At 39.5% G+C, this 27,841-nt stretch overlaps 1 protein-coding gene across 1 annotated transcript; it reads left to right on the top strand.

Moving 5' to 3' along the window:
• The first annotated feature begins 896 nt into the window (after positions 1–896).
• Positions 897–27,841, top strand: SMARCA5 (SWI/SNF related, matrix associated, actin dependent regulator of chromatin, subfamily a, member 5). Its single transcript, XM_048509019.1, has 24 exons — positions 897–1,241; positions 2,902–2,973; positions 4,819–4,985; positions 5,626–5,726; positions 6,792–6,892; positions 8,728–8,907; positions 12,867–13,022; positions 13,105–13,236; positions 15,014–15,082; positions 15,504–15,613; positions 15,737–15,963; positions 18,398–18,519; positions 18,599–18,751; positions 19,314–19,446; positions 20,021–20,169; positions 20,437–20,556; positions 20,984–21,094; positions 22,057–22,170; positions 22,627–22,749; positions 24,153–24,285; positions 25,065–25,183; positions 25,680–25,892; positions 26,983–27,093; positions 27,538–27,841. Exons 1-24 carry the CDS (start codon positions 1,083–1,085, stop codon positions 27,601–27,603), a joined length of 3,141 nt encoding a protein of 1,046 aa, XP_048364976.1. The 5' UTR covers positions 897–1,082; the 3' UTR covers positions 27,604–27,841.

Here is a 27,841-nt window from a genome sequence, read left to right as displayed (position 1 = left end):
GGGCACTGTTTGTATTCCAATGACCCTTCCTTATTGTCTCAGAAAGGCCAAGCTCTTATGAGAAGCACTCACTGCCATTTTCTCCGAAACTCTATAGGCTGGCAAATTTCAGAGTCTTTAGGAAGCCACAAGACTCTTGCTTTTGCGACAAAACAGACATTTTCCTGGAAAAGAACATTCCAGTATTTTGGGCTGTTTTGCAACAGACATATTTCACAACAGAGATGGTCTGAATGCCTCACAAGATTTCCAGGAGTGGAACCCATTTCGTCACACCGATAATCACACTTTAGCCACAAAAGTTTATGGTGCTCTCTGAAGGCTCCAGGGGACGTCCATGCTGAGACGGAAAGTCCCGTGGCACTTTTAATAGACATTTTGTTCTAATATAATCCTCCCACTGGAAGTCTCGGAAGACGCGCGATGCAGTCTATGGAAGTTTAGGCAACAATTACACCATGGGTAATTGAGGTGCCCCAAGAAGACTCCTGTTGCCTCTCTCTGAAGGTCCTCAGGGAAAGCGTCGCATTCTCCTGGAAGCGTGGAGAAGAGGGGAAGGCTGGCGTGCAAGCACCTTCCACAGCAGGTTGGCCGAGAACTATCAGCGCTGTGCCGGTTGTGAACGCGCAAAAGGAACGCCGCCAGAACCTGCTAGTGACGCCATCAACTCAGTGACGCCATCAGGCTTTCTTCTCCCGCTCCCTTCCTCCTCCCTCTCCCCCAGCTCAGCGCTCTTAACTCCGCCCAGACACCTGGCTACTGTTAGAACTAGTAACCGCCTTCCTTCCCCTTTCGCCCAATCAGATTCTTTTTGCTCCGCGAGCGCAGGAGCATCGGCCCCCGCTCCTCCCCAACGCCATCTGTCTCCTCTCCCTCCGCCCCTCCAGCCGAGCGCGAGGAAAGCTCTCGCGAGAGTCGAGAGCCGGCTCGGTTCCTGGTTGGTGGGATCGCGCTGAGAAAGCCGGGGCGGCAGCGGCGAGGGGGCCCTGAAAGAAGAGCGCAAGAAGAAAGGAAAGGGACCGGCGAGGAGTTCCATTCATCCCCCTCGGCTGCCCGGAGGTGGCCGCCCGGACGGCGCAGTGATGTCTACGGCGGAGCAAGAGGCGGAGAATGGGAGCTCCCTCCCTGCCGGGGCTTCAGTCGCCGGCACCGACACCGCGGAGGTTATCCCCGCCGCGGCTGAGGGGACGCTCGGTGGAGGAGGCGACAGTGGAGGAGGCGATGCCGCCGCCGCCGCCGAGGTATCCTCGCTGGGAGAGCGGCGGTGCTGGCTCGGGTCGCGGGCGAGGCGGCGGAGCTCCTCCGCATCTGTGGCTTCGTGCGATGCTCGTCTGCCTGCCGGCTCTGCGGGTGGCTGTGAGGAGTGGGCGGCGAAGGGCGGGGGGGGGTGTCTCTCCTTGCTCCTTGGAGGGCTGCTGGGATCGGCCGCCGAGTCGCTCGGCCGGTGTGGCGCGACGGGCCCCCGAACGCTGAGCCGCCGCCGCCGCCGCCGCGTGGGGCTGAGACAATAGCGCGTGGGCTGGCTGGCTGGCGCCCTCTCGCAGCGGCTTCCCTGCTTTGGAAGCGCCTCCGGCTGCCTTGGGAGCGCGCTTGGCCACCTGCGAACGGAGCCTGGCGGGGAAGCCGCGCAGGAGGAGCTCCCTTTTCTCTCCGGGCAGTGAGCGGATCTGCCTCTGATTGACCAGAAGAAGCGAGCAGGTTGGCCAAAAAACGCAGCTGCTCCAAGTCTGGCGCAGACGCAGCAGGATCCTGCCGGTGCTTTCGCCGTCCAGAAGATCGATTCCGCACAGCTTACTTATAACGATTGCAACTCGATATAAATATGCTGTGCAGAATGAGGCAGAGTCCTTTAACGACTGCGTAGTAAGAGTGGGTGGATCACGTAGTGTACTGTGGTGTTATTCACTAATCGGAAACTCGTAGCTATCTATCCCCCCACGTGTTAGTTTTGGATATCGTCTGTTAAAAGAGAACACTTTTGTTAACGCCTCTGAACTCTTGATGTCCTTAAGCAACTGATTGGCCTGTTTCATGTTCTCCTTCCTCTTTTATTATGATAGAGGCAGTGCCTTTCATGTTACCACATGAATGTGCAAAATCCCTGAATGGCAAATTACAGTGAATGTAAATTATGATTCATGGTTGGAAATGTGTCCAAGTCACAGCTTATTTTTTTCGTCGTTTTTATTGATATGCTAAGGAAGCAAGTATCTAGGGGTATGGTTAAGTCTGGGGTTATGATGAAGTGGATTGATGCTGAGGGAGTCTACTCATGAGTTTCAAATTGTTATGATAGCTGTTATAGAAACATTAGGCAAGGGTTTTCCTGTGTATATTTCTTTTCCTGTGTATATTTCCTTTTAAACATTTAAGGCAGTTTGTTAAATGACTCGGTTTGTGTCTTTGTCACCTGACTTGTTTTGTTTGCTTGTTTCTCATACCTTAGTCTCCTTCCTTTTTCTCCTCCACTTGCCCCCCCCCCCACACCATTTTCATTGTTTAGAAAGAGCATTGCACATCTGGTATCTAATGCTGTCCATGAAGCATGATTTGAACAAAGCGTCTTTTCCTTTTGTGTTTCTTACTTTGCTGTGTTGCTGTAGTACTGTGAAGAATGAAACTCACATATGCAGCTATATTTTGAAGTTGAAAGATTAGAAGATTCAAATTAGACATGGATGATTGTGCTCCATGTTAATACAACTGCTGGCAATTTGAAATAAGGTGTTTCTACCTTGCCCCTAAGACTAATGGCTTTATTCTGCATTATCTGTTTTGAGCAACCTGTTTGTTGCAAGTTTACCTGACATAAAATTTTTTAAAGATATAAAAGCAATTATTTCACTTTAAAATTAAATGTTTACTTTAAAAAATTTTCCCATATGTTTTTTTCCAATTTAGGAAACTGTTGATGAATCATCAGGAAAACAAAAGGAAAACCAGGAACCAGATGCCACATATGAAGAAAAAATGGTTTGTATTTTTCATTAGAAAACATTGGTTCAGATTATCAGAAAGTTGATTATCTATCCCCCCCCCAGTTCAGTTTTTCATATTGTTGATGTAAATAAAATTGTTGAAAACGGCCACCATCACCTACCCTCTCCTCTCTCTTCCTCTCATCCCCTGTACTTCCCCCTTCTTTGCCTCACCAGACACCTTCTGCAGGCATGATGGGTGTGGAGACATTTGGAAAATGTTGGGGAAATGCAGTAGGAGCTGCTCTTTCAGTAAAGTGCTGTAGCAGCCTGGCTCCACTACATCCTGCCTAGTAGCCATCTAGACACCGAATTAAAGGGAGAAATGAACAGTTATGGAATTTGTGACCTGGCACTTGGGCAGCTGCTAAGAGTTGTAGTGGTCCTGCTTGGCATGCCCCATATTTTCCAGTTAAGACCAGAAGGCTATGAAAGTATTGAAAAGATTTAGGTCAAGCCACCAGTGCTGCTCAGAAGCTCTGTGACTATCCTTTTTTACTTATTTGTCTCTACACAGAGGGGAAAAGAATGACTGCAATATAGATGGCAAATATCTCAGACCAGTTCTAGTTTTGGTGTGTTTTGTAGTTCTTCTGCCAGAGGGTCAGACATCTGTGCTCCCTTCCATGTTTTCTAGATCAGAAACGCAACTGGTAGAGTTGTTAGGACCTTCCAATGGCAGTCTGTGCTTCCCCATCACTACTGTTTCTGGGGGGATTTTCTTTTTTAAATTACTGTTGTATGTGATGTGACATCATTTCCAGGGAAAATCCTTGATGTAAAGTCACATCTCTTTAGAACTCACCAGAAACTCAAGTTTTTGGCTATTCCTAGAATGGTGTGACATCACTTCCATTTCCCCTCAGAAGTGATATTGTGGTAATGGCACCTCCCCCCCCCCCATCTTCCTGCCCTTGTTGAGGTATTTGAATATTTAAAGCAGTTAATTTCAGTCTGCAGTCCACAGGATGTAGACAGCTTTAACACATGACTTTGTTTATAAAGGCCTCAGGAATGCACTTTTCCTCTTATAAGAATTAGTAATCTGATACAGCTTTCCAGTAGGACTTTAAGGCTGAAGATAATATAGGGACTCTCCTAGATACTTGGGTATAATTCTTACATTCCCCAATGAGTAGTGGGTGTTTGCAGATGTGATTCATATGCTGGTTTGTGTAGTAGAGTACATTCATCAGTGACTATTAGACTCAATGGCTAAAGGGAACCTCCACACTGAAAGGCAATAAAGTCTCTGAATATCAGTGCTAAGAGGCAACATTAGGGGAAAGTCTTGGCTTCCTTGCCCTGTTGGTTGACCTCCAGGGCAACTGGTCACCACTGTGTGAAACAGGATACTGGACTAGATGGACTACTCTGTTCCAGCAGGGCAGTTTGCAGGAAATCTTCCTTCAGTCCAAATGGTTCTAATTTGTAGTGTTAGGGCTACACAGCTGTCAGAATATATGATGCATGTTGGAACTTAACACATTTGTTTTTGCCTTGGAGTTTGTGGTGGCTTTCCATTTTCCATAGTTCTTTTGTCTCTTACCTGTAAGAATGAAATAGAGATAAGGAATGATTCCATTTGATTATGTTGAAAGCAGTAGATATGTGGTGCATACCAGGGAAAATCTAGATTCGTAAGTGGGTACTGAAATGCTATATTTGAAGCAAGAGTTGAATGTTGGGTAAATTTTCACATTTAAATTATCTTGGCCTAAACTAGAAACTTAACTTTTCTTTAGTCTGACCAGATTCATTTGACTCTGAAATACTGAATGTTAATGGAATTTTAGCAGCTGACTCTTATGTGTCTATTTCTGTTACATTTTTATTACAGCAAACTGATCGAGCAAACAGATTTGAGTATCTGTTGAAACAAACAGAATTGTTTGCTCATTTTATTCAGCCTGCTGCACAAAAGACTCCAACTTCTCCCTTGAAAATGAAACCAGGACGACCACGAATAAAGAAGGATGAAAAACAAAATCTGCTATCAGTTGGAGAGTAAGTATTGTCTCTTACACTAGTGAGAAGAGGTGTTATGTCCCTTTTTGCAGATAAGTGTTAACCTAAAATAGTTATTTGCAGGAGTCCCTTTGTACATGTATAAATGACACTGTATGAGTTGAGTAAATCATTATATAAATAATCAGATGCAAATAAACAGAGGAGCATTGATACACAGTGCACATTTATATAAGGAAAACTTAACACCTTTAGAGATTTTAGTTTTGTAAAATTAATATTGTGACGCTTTATTCATATTTATATTTATGGATCTGTTTATTGGTGATTAGTTGCCTCGGCTGAAGATATTTTAAATGAAGTCTTTATCTTTGGTCTTGATGAACATGACTTTCTTGTGTACTGCAGTTTTTTTTTAAAATGTGCTGTATTGAACAAAATTAAAATTCCCTAACATCACATTTTTAAAAAGCTTCTTCAGTCTTTTTGTATGATGTTTAATAATGTATGTATCAATACTAATCGCAAGTATCAGATGAGTTTACATGTGGCTATAAAGCATTTGTATTTTAAAAATTACGCAATTTGCTTTATAGTTTATAATGGACACTAATTTCCATGTTTAGGTTTGTGTTGGAAAGTACTGAATCTTCTTACTTTATTGCAATACTGTTTTTAGCTACCGGCATCGGAGGACTGAACAGGAGGAGGATGAGGAACTGTTGACAGAAAGTTCAAAGACAACTAATGTATGCACTCGATTTGAAGATTCTCCATCATGTATGTATTTCCTTTTGTAACAAAATCTATATTTATAAATTGAATACTTAGCAAGTCCTGAAGTAATCTTACAATAACAGAAAATCTAAATTTCAGAAATAGTAAAACCACAAACTGTATGTCACTGAATCATGGATCACTGTGGCTAGATCTGACTGAATCAGGAGTGGACGCACTATTGCACCAACTAAAACTGGGCAAAAACACTCTGAACCACAGCAGCTGCTTGGTGTCAAAGGTGGCTGCTTTGTAAAACAGCACTCCAAAGTTTTACGAGGGGTTGTGGTGCGTTTTCTGGGCTGTGTGGCCATGGTCTGGTGGATCTTGTTCCTAACGCTTTGCCTGTGGCTGGCATCTTCAGAGGTGTATCATAGAGGGAAGTCTGTTACACAAGGGGTGTTTAATTCCATCTAAGACAGGTCCCTAGTCTTCCTTTCTACAAACCCAGAACACCTCTGTCTTGTCAGGATTAAGTTTCACAGCTGACATGATCTTGAATACCTTTAAATTCACACAGTTGCTTCTGTCATTTTCATGTCTGGCTAATGTCTTCCATTTTTTGTCCTATGTTCCTGAAGGTGAATTGTTGGATAATGTTATTGATAGATTATGATTTCATCTTTTCCTCTTTATCCGCTGTTCATGTGTCTTAACCAATGTTGTTGATTCATGCCCATTCTAAAAATTCTTATCTTTCTCCTCCATTGCTTAAGCCTTATTCAGACCAGCCCTGCTGTTTTCTCCCTCCTTTCTCTTAGTTCAAGACTCCCAGTGATAATATTGAAAATTACCATATTCATGTATACCTGCCTTCCACTTTCTTTTTCATTTTTCTGCATACTTTTCCTCAATCACTTTCTCTTTCTTTATCTCACTTGACCAGTTTTGTTGACTCTATAGAGCTTCTTGCATGTCCCTGGGTCTTTGTTATGTTTAAAAATCCGTGGTAATAAGTTATTTTCAGATACTGCTGATCTTACTACAGTTAGACTCAATGTTGGATAAGTAATGCCTGTGGATGTCTTCAAATATATGTTCTAATATATGCTATGGTTTTCATTGCAGACGTGAAATGGGGGAAACTGCGTGATTATCAGGTCCGAGGGTTGAACTGGCTTATTTCTTTATATGAAAATGGCATCAATGGTATCTTAGCAGATGAAATGGTATGTGAAATACCAATTTTAAGTCAAATGTTAACATCAAATCAAGTAATTGCTGCATACTTAATTGTGTATTACATGGCTGAATTGTAACATTAGACAACAGCAGTGGTGTAGTAACAATTGGAAATACTAGTAGCAGTGGTACTTTTTCCAGTACAGAATGAGTTTAATGTGCCATTTTGCCTCAATATTTTTATTTATTTATTTATTCGATTTGGTAAACCGCCCTACCCCCAAAGGGCTCAGGGCAGTGCACAACAAACAACAATACAATAAAACAAATCGAATAACCCCAGTTAAAATACAAAGCCTTAAAACTATAAAACTATGATATAAACAATCGAATATCCATTTTGTTTTAAGAGCGTTTCACTTTCAGAAATAGGTACTGAAATGGTAGGGAGACAAGATCTTGGACACTACATTTTAGATCACTCGTCTTTCCTCTTGGAAGCTAGTGACCTGGATGAAATAACACATCCCTTCTTCATTTCCTCTGAGAAAATGACTTGACTCGTTCATGGCAATCCTTTCCATTTGGTGGGATAGTGGCATTTCATTAATGCATCCATAGCATGTATGGTGTCATGCAACTTGGTGTTTGAATACACACCTTTGCTCACGTATATTCTAGGCTTTTGTGATATTTCCTTCTTCCTCTTTTGTCAGATTGTATGTGATAGGAGCATAGGGTATGCACATGTGGTCGCATTGCTAGTTAATATGGAGGTTGGCTTTTAGATTTCTGTGATCAACTTATGAAAGTATGCCAATTGATTTTCACATCCCATAATCACTGTATATTAAATGTATATATGAATTCTCATCAATGGCTCATTTTCATCCTGGAGAGAAGTGAGTAATGGAGTGGCACAGGGTTCTGTCCTGGGTTGGATAATGAAATAGAGGATATGTTAATCAAATTTGCAGATGATACGAAATTGGAAGCCAATACCCTGGAGAACAGGAACAGGATTCAAAATGATCTGGTCAGATTAGAGAGCTGGGCCAAAACTAACAAAATGAATTTCAACAAAGATAAATGTAAGATTCTACACTTAGACAGAAAAAATTAAATGCACATATATAGGTTGGGTGACACCTGGCTTTACAACTGGACCTGTGAAAGCGATCTGGGAGTCTTAGTAGACCACAAAATGAACATGAGTGTGATATGGCAACCAAGACAGCCAATGCAATTCTGGGATGCATCAATAATAGTGTAGTGTCTAGATCACGGAAAGTAATTGTACCACTCTACTCTGCCATGGTGAGACCTCGCCTGCAGTACTGTGTTCAGTTCTGCCCACCACAGTTTAAGAAAGATATTGACAAGCTGGAACGTGTCCAGAGGCAACCAAAATGGTAAAAGGTCTGGAATCCATGCCCTACGAAGAGAGACTTAGGGAGCTGGGATGTTTAGTCTGGAGAAGCAAAGATTAAGGGGGGACATGATAGCTGTGTTTAAATATTTGAAGGGATGTCATGTCGAAGAGGGAGCAAGCCTGTTTTCTGCTGCCTCAGAGACTAGGACACAGCGTAATGGATTCAAGGTGCAGGAAAAGAGATTGCACCCAAACATTAGGAAGAACTTAAGGAATTCACTGCCTCAGAGAGTGGTAGAGTCTCCTTTGGAGGTTTCTAAACAATGGATGATCATATGTCAGGGGTACTTTGATTGTGCGTTTCTGCAAGTCAGGGGATTGGACTTGATGGCCCTTGTGGTCTCTTTCAATTCTATGATTCTATGAATGTGTAAATAATTTATTTTGCTGCTTTCTGATTAAGTGTCTAGAATTCTTCCAAAACTAACTTTGCATTTATCTTGTTAAAAGGGTCTGGGAAAGACACTGCAAACAATTTCTCTTCTTGGATACATGAAACACTACAGAAACATTCCTGGTCCTCACATGGTACTGGTTCCTAAATCAACGTTGCATAATTGGATGAGTGAATTCAAGAGATGGGTGCCGACTCTTCGAGCAGTTTGTTTGATAGGTGATAAAGAACAGCGAGTGAGTATGGAACTCAGTGTTTTTTGGTTTGCTAAAACTTTTAACCAAATGAGGAAATCTTGGTTAGTTACTTGTATGCATTTTAATCAGTTGACTAAATATGCACAAACTTGCACATGAAACAGTATCCAAAGGAAGAAAATATGCATAAACTTGCACATGAAACAGTATCCAAAGGAGTTTCTGTCCACTGGCTTCTCTTCCTGACATGGTGCTCTGGTCTTGGCAAGTTGTGATATCTGGTTTTGTTATCTGGAGTGGCTTGTTCTGGGTTGAGAAAGGGGCTTGGGTGGGAAGGACTGTTTGGCATGGTACAATTGCTTTCTGTTCCCGTGGTTTGATTGATTTGGGCTAGGGTTTTATATGATTAAAGTTAGGCAGCTGTGAGGTTCTAGGTTTGGGGAGAAATATCACTGCTTGCCAATTGTGCAGTCTTCGATCCTGATAAAAGAATTTTAATCTCCACTTTGAAATTGCTTCTGTATGATGTCAGATTAGGTAAAAATAAAACCTTTATATGCGGTCTAGTGTTAGAGGAAAGGTGAATCTGGTTTGGGTGACTGAGGCCCAAATGGATAAGACTGTAACTTTTTCACGTATGGCTCCATCTGGGTTTTCTAGTCTTTCCCATCTCCATACTGGGTATGTGGTGGAGCTTTTACATTGTTCTCTGGGAGTTTTGTTTTTTTCCTTATGTACATTGCTGAGAAAGCACTTGCCAGTTTGGATGGTCTATCTTGTGCTGGTTGTGAGGATGGTTTGGAGCTCCTGTTAGTTCAATGTCAGCTTGACTGAGATAGTGGTGGTGATCTCAGGCTTAGTGTTAAGGGCTAATTGCATTAGCAGACTTGCAGCATCCATAGTGGGCCCAAGATTAGGATTTCATTGGAGCCACAGTTCTGTCCCGTGTTATTTTAGCCTAACACATTAATGGGATAATACTGTTCTTTGATTTTTTTTATATCAAGCAGTTGGCTTGTAGTCTGTTCAGGTAGCTTGATGTAAAAAATGCATGCATTATGGTTAAACCACTGTATGCCTAACAGCAAGGTGATTATAATACCTCCTTTCCTTAGGGAAGCAAGACTGATTGGCTGGTTCACATTCTGACTTATGAATGAAACTGGTTTTTAGACTTCTGTGGTGGTATTTTGAAATCTTCAATAACAATTTTATAGATGCTTTCTGGGAGGACTGGAGTATCTACCTCTCTGAAGTACGGATGGTTATGTTCTCTCCTACCCTTGAGGAGAACTCCAGCCCCTTGGTTTACTAAAGGTTGGGGATTGGGAAGAGTGATGGTATGTAGAGTGAAGATGACTGAAAACTTGAACTATCATAGAACTCATTTGGAGATGTATGATGTGGCGGTGATAGCAAGGGGAAACTCTTCCTTTTTCAGTCACTACTGTATCAGTTGAATCATCTACTCTTCAGATGGAATTCCAAAATAAACTGATTTGGCTGTTTCATTGCTACTAAAAATCTTTCAGATATGGTCTGATTTCATTTTAATGTTAGCTTGGATGTAGAAGTGTTGGATTCTCTGCCTGGTCTGATTTTTATGGATGGTGCTCCTTCTGTTTCACTCACTGATATTGACAGAATCCAGAGTCCGACCATTTGTTGTCTAAATCTCTGTCCCACTTGGTTTGTTAAATCTTTTGAGGATTCCTTTGGTTAATATTTTGAGGGTTTTTTTGGGGGGGGGGAGTGTTCCCAAAGATCCTAAAAGAGATTGTCCTTCAATGTTTGTTGGCAGAGAAACTATGTCTAATTATTACAGGCCACATTGGCCAGTTTTACATAAAATGTTTGAAAGACAGGCGGCAGAATAGTTGTAGGGTTTTGTTTTTCTTTTTTGGCTGACAGAATTGTCCTTGATTTGTTTTAATTTGACTTTAGACCTGGTCCTGGAATGGAGACTACATTATCTTGTGGATACTGTCCACATATAGTGACGCATTTGAAGTGCATCTGTTATTTTTGCTTGGTTTGTTTTCTGCCTTTGACAGAGCAAGACCTTTTAGTTATGAAAATCCCTTGATACCATTGATACCATAAAAATACTTCAGTGAAGTGGCTTTAGTCTGTTCTTTTAATCTGCGTGGTTACCAAGTTGTGGCCAATTCAGAATTGATGGTACAGTATAGGATGTATCTTGTGGGGTTCTGCAGGTGTGAATCTTTTACCAATGGACAGTCTCTGTTTTGTGCTGGTGCTTAGATGCTGTGGTCAGGTAGCTAAACGTTAACTGACTAAAGCTGAATACAGGAATGTGGAAACTGATTCTGGTCAGTAAGTCTAAGGTTTGGAAGGAAATACCTTGTCAAGGTTTGGAGGTGAATGTCTTCTTAAGATTGGTGGTGCTTCAGTTGACAGATTCAGAGAAAAGCTTAGGAATTTCATTTGATCCTGCTTTATTGTTGGAGGATCAGATTAATGCAGTTGTGAGAAGTGTGTTCTTTTGACTGCTGTTTTAGTTAGAAGTTGGATTCATATACAGATGCTACTGAGCTGTATGTGCAAATCAGTGCCCCATAAGTTCCATCACTATATGTTCTATATACGGCCCTTGAAGATGATCCAGAAATTTCAGTTCATACAGATTGTAACTGCTTGTTTATCTACAGCTTATAGCTACAGAACACATCACGCCAGTTTCACACAATCTGTATTAGTGATTTCTTTGTTCCTGGGTCAAATTCAAAGTGTTGTTTTTTACCCTAGAAAATCTAGTTGTTACCCAAAATGGTGGGATGCAACAACCCTTTTTGGTTGGGGAAGTAGAGCACAAGGTCGCTTAGCGTGGCTTAAGGAGTGTTGAGTAACTTATGAGCCTATTTCAGCTCATCATAAGAAACTAGCAGAGAAATAAAATTATATTTACCAGTCTTGTAATAGATGTCCAGGAGACAGAGTCCTAATGATGAGCACTAGGCTCTGGATTATCAGCACTGGTAGAACAATACTACTAAGCAGCATGGTGGTGTGTGAGAATATTGAAAACATAAGTGGGGTCTGAGGCATGCTTTCATAGGGAAAAATATGTCTTGGAGCAAATTCTTTAAACAAAGGATTTTTCCTGCTGTTCTGGGTGAGGCAATTGTCTTGAGTATCAGACCATTGACCCATTATCTTGATGAGTTTTGCTGGCTGTTGGACAATACAGGTAACGATCCTTAATGGGCATTACAATAGAGATGGTCATGAAGAGGGTGAGTCAGAGGAAGACCCTTTGAGTAAGTTAAGAGATATAGACAAAAGACAACTGGCCTGTCCAGGTGTGCTGTTGTTCATATTCAAATGCTGCATCCTGAGTACTGCAGAGGCATGAGGTGTGTTGGGGCGGGGGCGGGGGGGGGGGATGTCATTTTTCAGTCTTGCCCAAAAGGTCAGACAGTCTTAATATGGAGTTCTGCAACCAGCCTGCTCCATTCAGGGCACTGTTCCGTCAGGTCTGATAGGGCAGCACTCCAGGTAGAAAAGCTATTCTGTCCCCCTCCATGCCACCCCAGGGCAGACTGGTTACATAGTACCCATTCTGATGGTCAGTGTTCCAGTATGAGCCTGTGTGCCATCTTAGATCTTCCAGGTTTTCTACTGAGTGCACTGCAAGTTAGATCTGCCAGTCAGAGCATGTTCCATCTTGCTGTGCTACCTGTTCATTAGAAATAACTCCTTGATGAAGTCAGGAGGACTCCCACTAGAAGCACTGTAAAGCCATCTTGTTTTAAGATGCCCTTGAGCACAGTTGTACTTAGTGATGCTTATGTACAGCTGAGTTCATGTGCTGGAGATGGATCTGCATTTGTTTTGTATTTACTAACATCTAAATATTGTTGTGCAGTATAGTTTACATCAACATTTATAAGCCTTCTGTCTGTGGTGGGAAAGTTGGGCTTAACTATTCTAATAATTAATGTACTGGTTATATTAATCATCTTTTTTTTAAATAGGCTGCCTTTGTGAGGGATGTTTTGCTGCCAGGTGAATGGGATGTCTGTGTAACATCATATGAAATGCTCATTAAAGAGAAATCTGTGTTCAAAAAATTTAACTGGAGATACCTAGTTATTGATGAAGCTCACCGGATCAAAAATGAAAAATCGAAGGTAATTTTAAACATGCAGTGAAACATAAACGTTTGGTTTATGCAGACATATTTATTTAAGCTTTTAACTGTTGTTTTTTCAGTTGTCAGAAATTGTAAGGGAATTCAAGACTACTAACAGGTTGCTGTTAACCGGAACACCGCTGCAAAACAACTTGCATGAACTCTGGGCACTTCTAAATTTTCTGTTGCCAGATGTCTTTAATTCAGCTGAGGTAAGATCCCTATCAGTTCAGGTTACTTAAATTAAATAGATCCACAAATGCTGCAAATTCATTTAGATATGAAAATATATTATAACCATCTTTTTTGAGAAATTTCAATGATAAATTTCATGAGAAAACATGAACTAAGATCTTTAAAAAATACCATGAAAATGTACAAATGTATCTCTTAGGTCACGGGAGTCCATTGCTACTGTTTTGAGAGGAAGCTCTTCCCTAGGCATTTTCATTAAAGACTTGAGCAGAAGTCTTTGGAATCACTGCGTGTTTAACATTAAAATATCAATCAATTAGTGTGTTTCAGAACATTTTGAATCAAGAGAATCAGGAAGTTTCTTTAGTGGCTCTGGAATTGTTTCCATCCAGTTAAACCTGGCCACTGCGCTTCTTCATCAGTATATATATTTATTTGTGTCTTACCTTTCTGTTTAAAAAGGACACCATGGTCAGTTAACATACATAAAATATCCTAACATAATATAGCTATCAAATAATTAAGGAACAAAAATTGTTTTTGCAAGATGAGCAGGTTAAAAGCTCAGCCCTAGATGGCAGATCCCCCCCCCCCGAAAATATCTTTTATTTTTTATTTATTTTTATTTATTATTTTACTTTTATACCGCCCTCCCCCGAAGGGCTCAGGGCGGTTCACAACAGTAATGGAACAATAAATATATAGAACACTAAAACAGTTTAAAAGCAGCAATCAGTTTCTATCAATTAAAATTAAAGATGGCATCCAACTAAAACTCCTACAGAGGGAACAGCAGGTTTTAGCTGTTTCTGGCACCCTATCAGCAGCTGGACTCTCCAAAGGCCCGGCAGAATAACTCGGTCTTACAGGCCCTGCGGAATTCATTGAGGTCCCGCAGGGGTCTGATACAGATGGATTATGTCTCCTATTTAATTTGTATTTAATAATAAAATTTGGTATGTAGAATTTTACTGCACCCAGACCTTAAAATTTACTCTAAGAACCTTCTTATTCCAAAAACAGCCTTTAAAGCAACTGAGAAAGTGATTCCTATCACCGCGTCCACTTATATAAGGCTTTTATATATATTCCTAATACATAAAACAGGGAAATAATCAAAGGGATTTCATTCTTATTCTGTTAAATACTTAATTGTAATTCATAATACACATTCCTAATTAATAAAATGTTGCAAAAATGAAAAAAAAGAAAAAACGCATATTGAATCCATCAATCATTTAGAACTATTTTACAACCCAATTCCTTACTGATTTCCTAATCAGATCCATTAATATATAGCAGTTATATTGTTTCAACATTGAGTTAGCAGAAACGTAGATTTGCTGGGAGGTGGAAAGCTTGGATTTTTATTTTTAAATATACAAGGTTACTGATCATGCAGAAATCTGCTATTACTGCACGTAAGGCCGTAATCACAGTAGGCTTTACAGTAAAAGCACTAAGTTCAGTGGTGTCTGGTTGTTACCTTCTGACACTTACCTTCCTTGTATTATTTGTTTGTATTATTTGCTAATCCTGCTTAGATAAACTATACCATATTGGATTTGGTGCTGTTCGGTTGTGTGTTTTAGTAGTAGCTGGAAATTACTGTGTAGTAATTGTAGATGTAATTTTTAGGCACAAAGAAGGGAGTCTCAATTCTGCCCCCCCCCCCCCCCCGGCTTTTGAGCCCTTCAGTGGTTTTCACTAATATGTGTTTGAGAAATAAGTCACACAGAAATGGTAAACTTTGAAATTACAGTATACTTAGTAACATTTTAATACTTAATTCAGGACTTTGATTCATGGTTTGATACAAACAACTGTCTGGGTGACCAAAAACTAGTGGAACGGCTTCATATGGTGAGTTTTTAAAGTGAATCTTTTAATTTAACTTGCTCTTGCAATATTGTATCATTTTCATTCACGATTATCGTACTCTTGTATATCTTGTATATGTAGTTTACTTTGTGAGCAATACCTCTTGCAATCTTCAACTGCTAAGCCAAAATTATAGGCTGGAATAACATTTCTGTGGCTGAGATAAAAGTTCACATGCTCTTTGAGCTTTGATTCCCCCCAAAAAACTACTCACAGTTGATGGTGAATTGTCAGAACTAATTGTTCAGCTGTTGTGTCGAGATAGAATAGTTGGTGTGGGTCTTTGAAATCCTATAGTCCTGAACAAGGGCACAGCCACATAGTTCTGAAAAAAGGGAATCTGTACAAAATGAAGTTCTCAGTGTCCAAGGTTGACCTCTCATATTGTTTGTATCATTGGTAGGTGCTTCGGCCATTCCTCTTACGGCGTATTAAGGCTGATGTAGAGAAGAGTTTGCCTCCAAAAAAGGAAGTTAAAATGTATGTTGGTCTCAGCAAAATGCAGAGAGAATGGTAAGTAGTTAAAAGTAGATTGCTGGTCCACAGAGTCATTACATCTTACACTTTGCATAGAAAAGAGATTAAAGTTGTGTTTGCAGCATGAATATCAGTTGTGTTTTTTGTCTCTTAATTCAGGTATACAAGGATTTTAATGAAGGATATAGATATATTGAACTCTGCTGGGAAGCTGGACAAAATGAGACTGCTGAACATTCTAATGCAGTTACGAAAATGCTGCAATCATCCGTACCTTTTTGATGGAGCAGAGCCTGGCCCACCTTACACGACAGATATGCATTTGGTTACTAACAGTGGCAAAATGGTGGTTTTGGACAAACTACTACCAAAACTGAAAGAACAAGGTAATATTTTTATCCTGGAAAAGAATCCATATTTTTCAATAAAAATCAGGGTAGGAGGAGTAGTGCAATATTGACCCTTTAAAAAAAAACTTTTAAAAAATAGCTTTACAACTTCTGTCAGTATTCTGATGGAGAAGAATGATCATTTAATTTTGATCCTTTCAATCTGAGTAAACGCTTCTCATAGTTCTGTGAGTTTCCGTACATAGTTGAAGAATCAGGACTCTAAAGGTACCTCTCTGAGCATTTTTATGCCCAGTGCTATCAGAGAGGTTGTTCACTGTTGCTACTTGATAAAAATGGAAACCATATTCTTAGCCTAGAATTTCTATGTATGTGGGCAAAAGTAGGGAAACCAGACTGACTATTTGGCCTTGATAATGGAGAGGCTGTTAGGAGCACCTTTCCTATTTCTGAAGGCCAGACTTAACATGGTGAGGAAACTCCAGCTTTTTGAAACCTATAAAAACCCAAAAAGGCAGCCTTATAAATAAAACAGCAGCATTCAGAAAATAAAACTAATGAGCGGGGTGGGGAGGGGAAGATTTTGTACCTCTTCTCAAGATTGCTTGTTGGGTTTCAGAGCTTTTGGCCTGGAGTTTGTAGCTCACTGAAGTAAAGAGCTGAACAGTCTTCCCTCCATTTCCCCTCTTACGTTAGATGCAGTTGGTGGTGGTGAGGGAGGGAGGGAGTGAGAGCCTGTTATGTGAGAGCCATACTCAGTGACTTTTATGACATAAATGACTCACTAGCTTGTCAGTCTAAGGCATGCTGAGGGGGTGGCACTATGTTAAAGGCTTTTGAATGGTGGACCTTTGGCATCCATTGCTGTGGATGTGCAAATATGTGTTTATTTTAATTTGTTAAAGTGTGTCTTTCTCACTGAAGCTCAGGGTACATTACATAATGAAAGTCAGTAAAATCAACAAGATGAGAAGACATTTAATAAGTAGTGTAATAGGACCAGGATTGCAGAAATCTGAACAGTACATGAACAGTAGAACAGCAGAAGAAATAGTATACAGAAGTAGCAATATAATGCAGTGGAAGCCAGATAATAACATGCAGCAACAATTGTTTTCTGTCAGAGTTAATTCTTTGTGAAGGGCACCTAGGAGAATTAAAGATGGAATTTTAATAATAGTTTAACTGTATTGCTTTATATGCATTGTTATATTTATGGTGTAACCTGCCTGAGCCCAACTGTAGTTGGGAAAGAGTGGGCCATAAGTCTAATAAATGATTGTAAATAATAACAACATAAACTCTATGTATTGAAATGTCTTTGTAAATATCACAGAGCATGTATTGAAATGTCTTTGTAAATCATTTTGCTACAATGCAGCTCTGTTCCTTTACTTTAAAAAAGTCCTCCTGAACTATGTACAAACTATTGTACATAGTTTGTGTAAACCAGGAGAATGGGAACTTTTCTGAGCTCCTCAGGCAAGCCATGCCAAAGGGTGGGGGCCACCAAAGATAATGTGTGTGTGTATGGGCGGTTTGATCTTGTCCATTTGTAGGGTGGCCCCTGTAGAAGACCTTGTTCAGAAGAGCAAAATTGCCATTGTGCAGCATAACGGGAGCAGCAGTCCTGCAGATATGAGCGAAAGGCTTTGTATATGATGGCCAGTACAGTGAATAATTTGAGCTGTTCATGTGAAGATGTTGAAAAGTTTCTGGTTCTCTGACCTCTTGGCACATGGGATGCAGAATCTTGGGTACTTGACACAAGCAGGGATATGCTATTACAGAGACCCATAATTCTACCCACCAGTAGTCTTGATCTAATTTGTCAGGGTTAGGGTTTGGAGGTTGAGCGGGTCTGAATCACATCTGGGGCTGTGAAACCACTTGTGCCTGAATGGGATCTTTGGTTGCCATTGAAGGCCTTTCTCTAATGCTTCCACTCGGCAGAACTTGGTTGATGGTTACTAGAGACAAGCTGTACTGTACTGTATGGCTTCCCCCTAGACAAATTTTCCTGGCTCCTACTTTGTTGAGCTAGGCATCAGGCAAGGTCTGCCCTATTTTCTTGAGTTTGTTGGAAAGTTGGCTTGCATATTAACTTTTGCTGCTACCAAAATAAACTAATTCTCATTTTATGAAATACTGTCTATTCCTATTGTACTACTTTTCTGTTTTCAAAGTTCACATTGATTTTACTACTTTATTACAGCTATGAATGTTGTAATCCACACTTGAACCTATTTTAGTAGGATTTTAAAAAATGGTCTGGATCCTATGTCTCCAGTCTGTTAAACCTTCATTAATTTGAAGTCTTAATGGAAGAGTATTGTTGAATCCTGCTAGGCAAAAGGTTGTGACTAGATCAAGCCCATCAACTTTGAAGCCTTTTGTTATACAGTTTTGACAAATCTGGAAAATAGTTGGCTTGAAATCATTTTTTTTCTTTTTGAAAAACTTTGAACAGATTCACGTATACTCATTTTCAGCCAGATGACAAGAGTTTTGGATATCTTAGAAGATTATTGCATGTGGCGAAACTATGAATATTGTCGACTTGATGGGCAGACGCCTCATGATGAAAGACAAGTAAGTGTTTGGAAAATTAGAAGTTAGCGTTTTATTATTACATTTTTAGACCGCTGATATCTGACTTGTTGTTTCGCAGGCTTCGATTAATGCGTACAATGAGCCTGGCAGCTCGAAATTTGTGTTCATGTTGAGCACGCGTGCTGGTGGCCTAGGAATCAACCTGGCCACAGCTGATGTTGTAATTCTGTATGATTCAGACTGGAATCCACAAGTAGACCTTCAAGCTATGGTAAGCTTCAAAGGAAAATGGTAGGGTTCAAAGAAAAATGGCTTGGTCATGTGCCAAGAAACAAAGCAGGAGCCAGATCTAAGGCTCATTCCGCACATGCAGAATAATCCACTTTCAAACTGCTTTCAGTACTCTTTGAAGCAGTGTGGAATAGCAAGATCCACTTGCAAACAGATGTGAAAGTGGTTTGAAAACGCATTATTTTGCCTGTGTGGCCTGGCAACTCAGAAGGATTTTCAAGGCAAGAAACAAACAGAGGTGGTTTGCCATTGCCTTACTCTGTGTAGTAACCCTGGTATTTCTAGCCAGGGCTGGCCTATTTTGCCTTTGTTCTGTTTTTTTATATCTTGGACTGCCTGTCTTATGCTATCTGGCAAAAACCTGAATTAAATTATAATACCAAGAAAAACTAGCTTGTACGGCAAAACTTTTGGGTCTGCAAAGGTTTTGTCTAGGCAATTTTCTGTGCTGCCTAAAACTCATGCAGAGATATTCAAAGTTTTTAATTAGATTAAGGTTCTAACATTGTACTAGAACTAACTGAATGTTTTTTCCTGTGTAGGACCGGGCACATAGAATTGGACAGACAAAAACTGTTAGAGTATTCAGATTCATTACAGATAACACAGTAGAAGAAAGAATAGTAGAACGAGCAGAAATGAAGCTCCGTTTGGATTCCATAGTTATTCAACAAGGTATATAACATTGCATACCTATCTGTTCTTCTTTAATATGTTCACAATTTCAGACGCAGGTTGATGAGATATTTGTAGCATTATTGTGTGTAAAATGATGTCAAGTCTCCGCTGATGAAGGGCAACTCAGAAGGATTTTCAAGGCAAGAAACAAACAGAGGTGGTTTGCCATTGCCTTACTCTGTGTAGTAACCCTGGTATTTCTAGCCAGGGCTGACCTTGCTTAGCTTAGCTTTATTATGGTTTGGTAATTCTTAGAAAGACCAGTGAAAAATCTACACACTAAATTTATATTTTGCAATAATATTAAAAATACACTAAACCAAAGAAGTGAAAAGAAAAAAGTTCTAAGTGTACATGTTTTTTTATTGGTCCTTTAAAAATTCCAGTGACCATTGTCGTGGGGGAGCACATATTTGAAATAATGCCATTGGCAGTATATTTGCCTTAGCGTTAGTTTAAAAATACAAGACAAGAAACATTGTTGAAAAATAACAAAGAATTGTGGTCAGTGATAGTCTGAAAGATTTACTGCTATGAGTTCTTTGGCATTAACAACTGTGTTTATTTTCAGGAAGACTAGTGGATCAAAATCTGAACAAATTAGGGAAAGATGAAATGTTGCAGATGATTAGACATGGAGCTACTCATGTCTTTGCTTCAAAAGATAGTGAAATTACAGATGAAGATATTGATGGTATTTTGGAAAGAGGTGCAAAGAAGGTGAGTTGCCATGTATAGGAAACAGCAGTATTAATGTCAGTTTTTGTTTTTCGGAGTCATAGTGTTATGATCCAGAAGGCATTGTATTATCTATATTGATTTAAAATATTTATGCCCACCTTACCTTCACAAATTCAAAGTGGCTAACATAAATTAGTGAGCTCCGTTTTGTAACTGTTTTCAATTTACCAGTGAAGTACATACTTCAGTTCATAACACACAGTTTCTAACCAGATTGTATGGAAAATGATTTGTCTGTGTTTGTAGACTGCAGAAATGGATGAGAAGCTCTCCAAAATGGGTGAAAGCTCACTCAGAAACTTTACAGTGGATACGGAGTCCAGCGTGTATAACTTTGAAGGGGAAGATTATAGAGAAAAGCAAAAGGTATTTATTATGCTTTATTTTCCATATTGCCTACAGCAAGGGTCCCCGACATCATGCCCTTGGGCATCATGACTTCCACTAACACCTTTCCTGGTGCCCACCAAGCGTTTTTAAAAAGTGGGTGGCAAGGACTTTTTCCAGCAAGGCTTCTGATAGGTAATGCAGATTTTTACAAAGTTGCTGTGACAGCAGCTATTACCACAGCTCAAGGATCTTTATCATGTGACTGCAGGTAAGCTATAGCAGCCATTTGTGGCTTGCTCTGCCTACTTCAGCAGCTGTTTTGTGGCTGTACTCACCATGCTATGTCAGGTTTCCAAAGGTACCCACAAGTGCAAAAAGATGGGGGATCCTGAACCTATAGAATTCCCAGAAACAATGGATCTATGATGTTTATTATGTTTTCCAATAAACTTTCCTGACTCAGATGGCGTTCACAGAATGGATTGAGCCACCAAAGCGTGAAAGAAAAGCAAATTATGCTGTTGATGCTTATTTCAGGGAAGCTCTTCGAGTCAGTGAACCAAAAGCACCAAAGGTGAGCTTTTAAAAATCATTTTAAAATTTGAAAATAATTTGAAGGAGAAAGAGCAAACCCTGCCTGCCCTTAGAAGAGATGTGAGCTTCTGTTTTAGCTGAATGTTCATTGTGTAAGTGAAAGTAGATAGGGAATTAAACTGGTGGAGGAATGGATTTAATAGTCTGCACTGGTTGGTAATCTTATTTATTTGGAAAATGTATATGGCACCACTGCAGAAAATGTATGTGGCACCTCAAGGCAGCTAGCTCACAAAGAAAAAAGCACTAGTTAAAATAATAAAAAGAAAAATGATGTATATTAAGGCAAACCAAGAGCTCCTAAAGGCAGCATAAAATATGTAGCTTAAAATGGTATTCATAAAACAGCCTTTTGGCTAGAAGCAGGACATAAACATAACCAGTGCTCCCTCTAAGCATTCCCTGGAGCTGCATGGCAGCCCAAAAATGCTGCATGGAACTGAGTCGCCTTATCTGTGTGGCACCAATACGGTGGCTGTGCGGCCACACGTCCTTGCAGCACGCAGGTAACGTTGAAAACGACCATTTAAAAGCTGGAACCTTTCCTTGAAAAGTATGTATAAAGAAGAAATACTTCAGTGTAAAGGACAGTAAAGCAGGTACCACTGAACAATCCCTGTGTCAGGTCACTGCTTGGTTACGTCTGCAGGCAGAGGACGCAGGCAACACAGTTTGGGAAGAAAATCTTAATTGGCAGGTAGACAGCATCTGTTTTGCAGTTTGAAAAAGCCTTTTCCATTGAGTAACTTTTAGATTGTGCCCCTTCTGTGACTTGGATTGTGTGACTCAGAAGTAATTTTATCTTCCATAATTTTCTGAGGGAATTTCAAAGTATATTCTAATGGCTGTCTAAATCTGGTTTATTAATATATCTCATTAAGGTGAAATACACTTAAGTTTTAAGTGCAGGTGTTAGATCTTTCTCTCTTTTTATCCCCAAAGGCACCACGACCTCCAAAACAACCTAACGTTCAGGATTTCCAGTTCTTTCCTCCACGCTTGTTTGAGCTACTGGAAAAAGAAATTCTGTATTATAGGAAGACTATTGGTTACAAGGTAATAAGCATGGAAGCACAACCTTATGTTCTGAGATCAAATGTGGTGTAGTGGTTAAGAGCAGATGCACTCTAATCTAGAGAACTGGGTTTGATTCCCCGCTCTGCCACTTCAGCTGTGGAGGCTTATCTGAAGAACTAGATTAGCTTGTGCACTCCCAATACATGCCAGCTGGGTGACCTTGGGTTAGTCACAGTTCTCCTGAGCTCTCTCAGCCCCACCCACCTCACAGGGTGTTTGTTGTGAGGGGGAGCAGGGAAAAGAGTTTGTAAGCCCCTTTGAGTCTCCTTACAGGAGAGAAAGGGGGGATATAAATCCAACTCTTTTCTTAACATTGAGATTTAACTGAGATAATTTTAAGTATTAAGATTTGACATCTTAACCATAGTACTAAGTCATAGATGGTTTTATATGAGGTATTCTGATTTATATTGTTTGCAATGTGCTTTTCTTTAGATTCCTCGTAATCCTGACTTGCCAAATTCTACCCAGGCACAAAAGGAAGAACAACTTAAAATTGATGACGCTGAGCCCCTTAATGAGGAAGAGTTAGAAGAGAAAGAGAAGCTGTTAACTCAGGTATGATCAGCCATCTATGACAAACCCTGTCTGAGTGTATGCTTCATTCTTTTATAGCATAGAAGAAGTGGAATTTCAAGTCCAGGGGTATTTTGTTTGTGGGTTTTTGGGCACCAGCTCATACTGTCATATTGTTTCTTGGTAAATTAAATGACTTTCTTAGAAAAAAATTAAGCTTGGTTATAAATAAATACTATTTTATTGATCATGTTTTAATTATTTATGGGTCAGCTTGTGAGCATTAGTGATTTCATTTGCTTGTAAAATATATATAAACAAATGAAATACTAGTCTATCCTACATGTTTACTTCTGACTGCATAAAGTAGTAGTAGTATATAACAGTGTACAATTTATGTAGAATCCATGTTTACTTCTGACTGCATAAAGTAGTAGTAGTATATAACAGTGTACAATTTATGTAGAATCCAGGATGGTGGTTGGCTAATTCAGGCTTACTTGGCCAAAAGCAGGTAGTACTGATTAGTCTAAATTCCAGTCATCAGGGTATGTGGGTATGATGTTTAAGGAACCCTGAAGCTAATAGGTTTGGGTATGGTCAGTACTTGGATGGAGATCTCAGGGAATGCTTCCTCACCTGATAGAAGAAAGGCAGCATATAAGTATAGCTGTCAGCATAAATCAGATGATACAATTCCAAATGCTCAGAGGCATTTTGTAGAACCGTCAATTTTCACTAATGTCTCTTAACCAACTGCAGATCTTCACTTTGGGCTCTGTGCTATTCCTAGGAATCTCCTGGTCCCCAGGAACAAAATTTAATTGGCTGTTTCAAGAGGGGAATAGGGAAGTCCTGTTCCACCCAAGAATCTCAAAAGATGCAAGCCATTATTATTAATAAATATTAGGCTGTTGCACAGTTCTTGGATTACTAGTTGTAAATTGTACTGGTATTGTGAATTATATCCTAGTCAACTAACAGTTGCTTTCAATAAATACCTTAAAAATACAAAGATGATGAAAACGGCAACAGCTTGAAGATTCTAACTAGAATTTGGAATAATTATATAGTAGTGCATTTGGGTAGAGAGAAGTGCCAATTTAATAAAGAAATTCATATGCATTGTCCATGAAGGGACAAGGACAGGTTTAACTAATTTGAGTAAGTTTTCAGGTAGCATGACTGCTAGTTTTTCTTGTGGGGGGAATTATTTTTTTGGCAAGCATAACTAGAAGGACTTAGAGCAAGAAGCTGGCAGTGATAATTGAAAACAGCCAAATTGATCGACAGGTGAAACTTGAATTTGGAGTTGATACCTGTTTTTTTTTTTTTAAATTCAGTCCATTGATCTCCAATGTGAAAGGCTCCCAAGTTAAATCATGTGAGGCTTTTTAGAAACGAATATGATGATACTGAAACATCTTATTTTACTCCTTTTCAAGGGGTTTACTAACTGGAATAAAAGAGACTTCAATCAGTTCATCAAAGCTAATGAAAAATGGGGCCGTGATGACATTGAAAATATAGCTCGGGAAGTGGAAGGGAAGACCCCTGAGGAAGTCATTGAGTATTCTGGTAACGCTTCCTTTTTGATGAAAAGATCTAACTAGACTAGGCTTTGTTCACATAGCGTTACTGAGTTTTGGGAGGCTGATTTGTGGAAAATTGAAATATTTCAGCAATATTCAAATAATTTTATTTATTTATTTATTTATTTATTGTTGCATTTTTATACCGCCCTCCCCCGGAGGGCTCAATTTTGTGGTGCCTTATTTAAAAATTTTTGTGGTGCCTTATTTAAAAAAATGATTTAAAATACATCTGAAGAGGCAGGTAACTGGAGCTTCTAGACATTTACTTGAAGGTCCATTCATGGCTGAGTTGCAAGTTAAAAGCATTTCATCACTGCTCTGATGAAGTTGGTGAAGAAATTCATGAGCTCCCCTTTGTTATTGATTTTCAGCCTAGTCCCTTTTGCACAAGTGATCAGGCCCTCACTGCTACAGGGACACTCATAGATTTAAAGGGAAAGCTTTTTACTCATTTAATGACTTTAAGATTTCTCCAGCTCCCAAATGATCTCCACCTTTTATGCAGCAATTTTGATCTGCCACAAGAGGTCAGCAAGGGAGCAGGCAACCAGTAGCAACATCTCTATAGATTCTTACTGACCCGTGGAGCTTTGTTAGTTAGTAGTACTCTTTAACAAAATATAGAAGACAATTAAGTCTGGAAGTATTATGACTAGTAAAAACTATAAATCAAATGAGCAAAAACATTTTTTTGCTGCCATGAAACAAACCTGGATTATATTTGCAAATGATGATGCAAGAGTAATGAATAACTTTCCTCAGCTGTATTCTGGGAGCGATGTAACGAACTCCAAGATATTGAGAAGATCATGGCTCAGATTGAAAGAGGTGAAGCTCGAATTCAGAGGAGGATTAGTATTAAAAAAGCACTTGACACTAAGGTATTTGCCGGTTTATTTACCCTTGTCTTGATCAGTTTGTTATTGATTTAATCATAATTCAAACACTCATTTTTTCATGGTTCTGGAATCACCGTTTTCCACATTTCTGAAATTACCTCAGCTTTTTTTCCCCTGAGTTTCTAAAATCATGGAAATGTAAAATATTATAGACAGAATTTACTGGTTTCTTGTTTGTTTTATGAAGTTGTAATTATTCTCCAGCTTGGGAGCGAGAAATAACTTTAAAGTAAATTTTCTAGTCAATTTCCTCCAGGGTCCTTCAAGTTGTGAGAGAAATATAATAATGTTATGATGTAAAATTAAATTGAGATTTTACTATGCCGTGTCTTATATTGCTGTTAACTGATGTATGCTTAGATAACTCTGTGGGCTAAACAGCATTTATTGAATTGATAGATTTCCCTTCCCCATTGTGCTCAGTGCAACAATTAATACAGCAGTGCTAAAATTGACAATATCAAATTGTTTTCCTTAGATTGGCAGATACAAAGCACCTTTCCACCAGCTGAGAATATCGTATGGTACTAACAAAGGGAAAAACTATACAGAAGAGGAAGATCGCTTTTTGATCTGTATGCTTCACAAACTAGGATTTGATAAAGAAAATGTTTATGATGAATTGAGACAATGTATTCGTAACTCTCCCCAATTCAGATTTGACTGGTTCCTTAAATCCAGGACTGCAATGGTATGTATTCATTTATATCTACATATATATTTCACAGATTATTAATTTTTAGGCTGTGTTGTGAACTTCACCTACATTTTTGTAAGTTTTGCCCAAAAGGAAATTTCTATTTGCACTTTGAGAGCTATCTCTCACTTGGTGAAGGATCAGATACTCATAACTGAGGGCTTCGATGGGCTACATACAACTTGTTTACAGCACATACACATTGCATATCCAGGTATTAGAGACCATCCTCTGGAAGATCATCATTGTAGTCGCAGTTTTTTGTCAGTTTCCCATACAATCGCCAATGTAAAGCTGTATACAAGAGCTATGTACAGCTTTCGCTTGCAACTAATGAAATTTTTTATCTTAAAAACTTCACCCAAAGATAGCATCTGTGGGGCCAGAACCAGTTAGTTGCAGCTGGGATACATTACTGAGGGATGTTTGCAGTAACCACCTTGGAGATGATTAAAATGTAATTTATTGAAGTGTTCGAAATGTTTTGTGAAATGTTGTAAGCTTCTCCTAGCCTGAAAGAGGAGGGGCAGCATAGTAAATCTAATAGAATAAAATATAAAACAAAGACTGCCCCAGGTGTGCATTGTCTGCTGAGGCTCCTGGTATAGCTTCCAGTAGTCCATGTACCTGTTCTTCATGTATTAACAATCTTGGGAAGGCTACTGTAGAATCACATGGGCTGTTTCCCTCCCTTTACACACTTAAATAAAGTTTTATATTGGTGTGACTGAATTTCACCACTCTGCCAGTAATTTGTCAAAAGCAGTTTGTAAGTTGTACCTTCTCCGTGTTGGTGTTGACAGCCCACATATTGGCTCTGCTAGCATTGTTCCTTGTTTTTAATGTATACATTTGGTTGCTAAAAGTCTGAACATGTTGCTAGCTTGGGTACATGTGGGTTTCCAAGGAACATTAGCTACAGGTTGTGTGTGTGTGTTTTACGTACCTACTTGTATTGGGGCCTCATTGATGGAACTTCTACACAATGGTGAGAACTGGAAATATACCATAGCTTAAGGTAGTATGAGATCTTGTCTGTTGTGGCCCCCTTACCATTGTCTCCCCTACCTTTGCCACATCTCAGGAGCTGCAGAGGAGATGCAATACGTTAATCACTTTGATTGAACGAGAGAACATGGAATTAGAAGAAAAGGAGAAAGCAGAGAAGAAGAAACGTGGACCAAAGCCATCTTTGGTGAGTGTGTTGAAAATGTGAACCTGCTGAGGTGCTTTAGCTAATTAATGCAGCTAACTTTACAATGTCTTCTGTGTCTAGTCAGAAATCAGTGAGTCTAGAGGCCAGTTCATACATTAGCTCCACCCTTGTAGTCATCACCGTTTCCAACAGTTGCTACTGGCAGATGTGATTTAGAAAACTTTCATGTTCTCCTCTAAGTAGCACATTCTAATCAGCTTTAATTACATTCACGCACAATTTTAAACTGCTTTAGCAATACTTAATTACTTCAAATTAGTGACCATGATCCAAAGACTTGTTGGGTTTATGCTGTCTTTGTTGACTCCCTCCTTTCCGTGTGCCATTTCACAAATCATTTTTGCAATGATAGTTTTCTGTTGGAGTTTTGGATCCTGGATTAAGTCTGAATTAGGATTAAGTCTGAACTTTTTTCCCCTTCAGGCACAGAAACGTAAACTGGACGGTACCCCTGATGGAAGAGGACGAAAGAAGAAATTAAAGCTGTGAATGCTGACTTCTTATACTCACTAAATTTTAAAGTAGTTCTTTAATTTTACGGGTCTTCATAAGATGTACTGTATAATTCTCAACTAATATGTCATTAAAGGACATTGGGTTCATGTGTGTACTTACTGAGCTAGGAAAATAGTACTTATGGTAGTTTCACTTTTTTAAATACAACAGCTGTGCTGAGCTTTTTTTTACCATTAACACTTGAAATAAAAAAATGTCATTTACTACTAAA

Source organism: Sphaerodactylus townsendi, linkage group LG10 (assembly GCF_021028975.2).
Source record: "Sphaerodactylus townsendi isolate TG3544 linkage group LG10, MPM_Stown_v2.3, whole genome shotgun sequence".
Lineage (NCBI taxonomy): Eukaryota > Metazoa > Chordata > Lepidosauria > Squamata > Sphaerodactylidae > Sphaerodactylus > Sphaerodactylus townsendi.
Note: the sequence above shows the minus strand (reverse complement) of the source record. Positions and strands in the feature narration are given on the sequence as shown.

Excerpts from the sequence above, each read along its gene's own strand:
- SMARCA5 (XM_048509019.1), top strand. The coding sequence starts at position 1,083 with ATGTCTACGGCGGAGCAAGAGGCGGAGAATGGGAGCTCCCTCCCTGCC. Across the intron at positions 4,986-5,625 it reads AATCTGCTATCAGTTGGAGA|CTACCGGCATCGGAGGACTG; the intron begins GTAAGTATTGTC and ends TACTGTTTTTAG. Across the intron at positions 5,727-6,791 it reads ATTTGAAGATTCTCCATCAT|ACGTGAAATGGGGGAAACTG; the intron begins GTATGTATTTCC and ends TTTTCATTGCAG.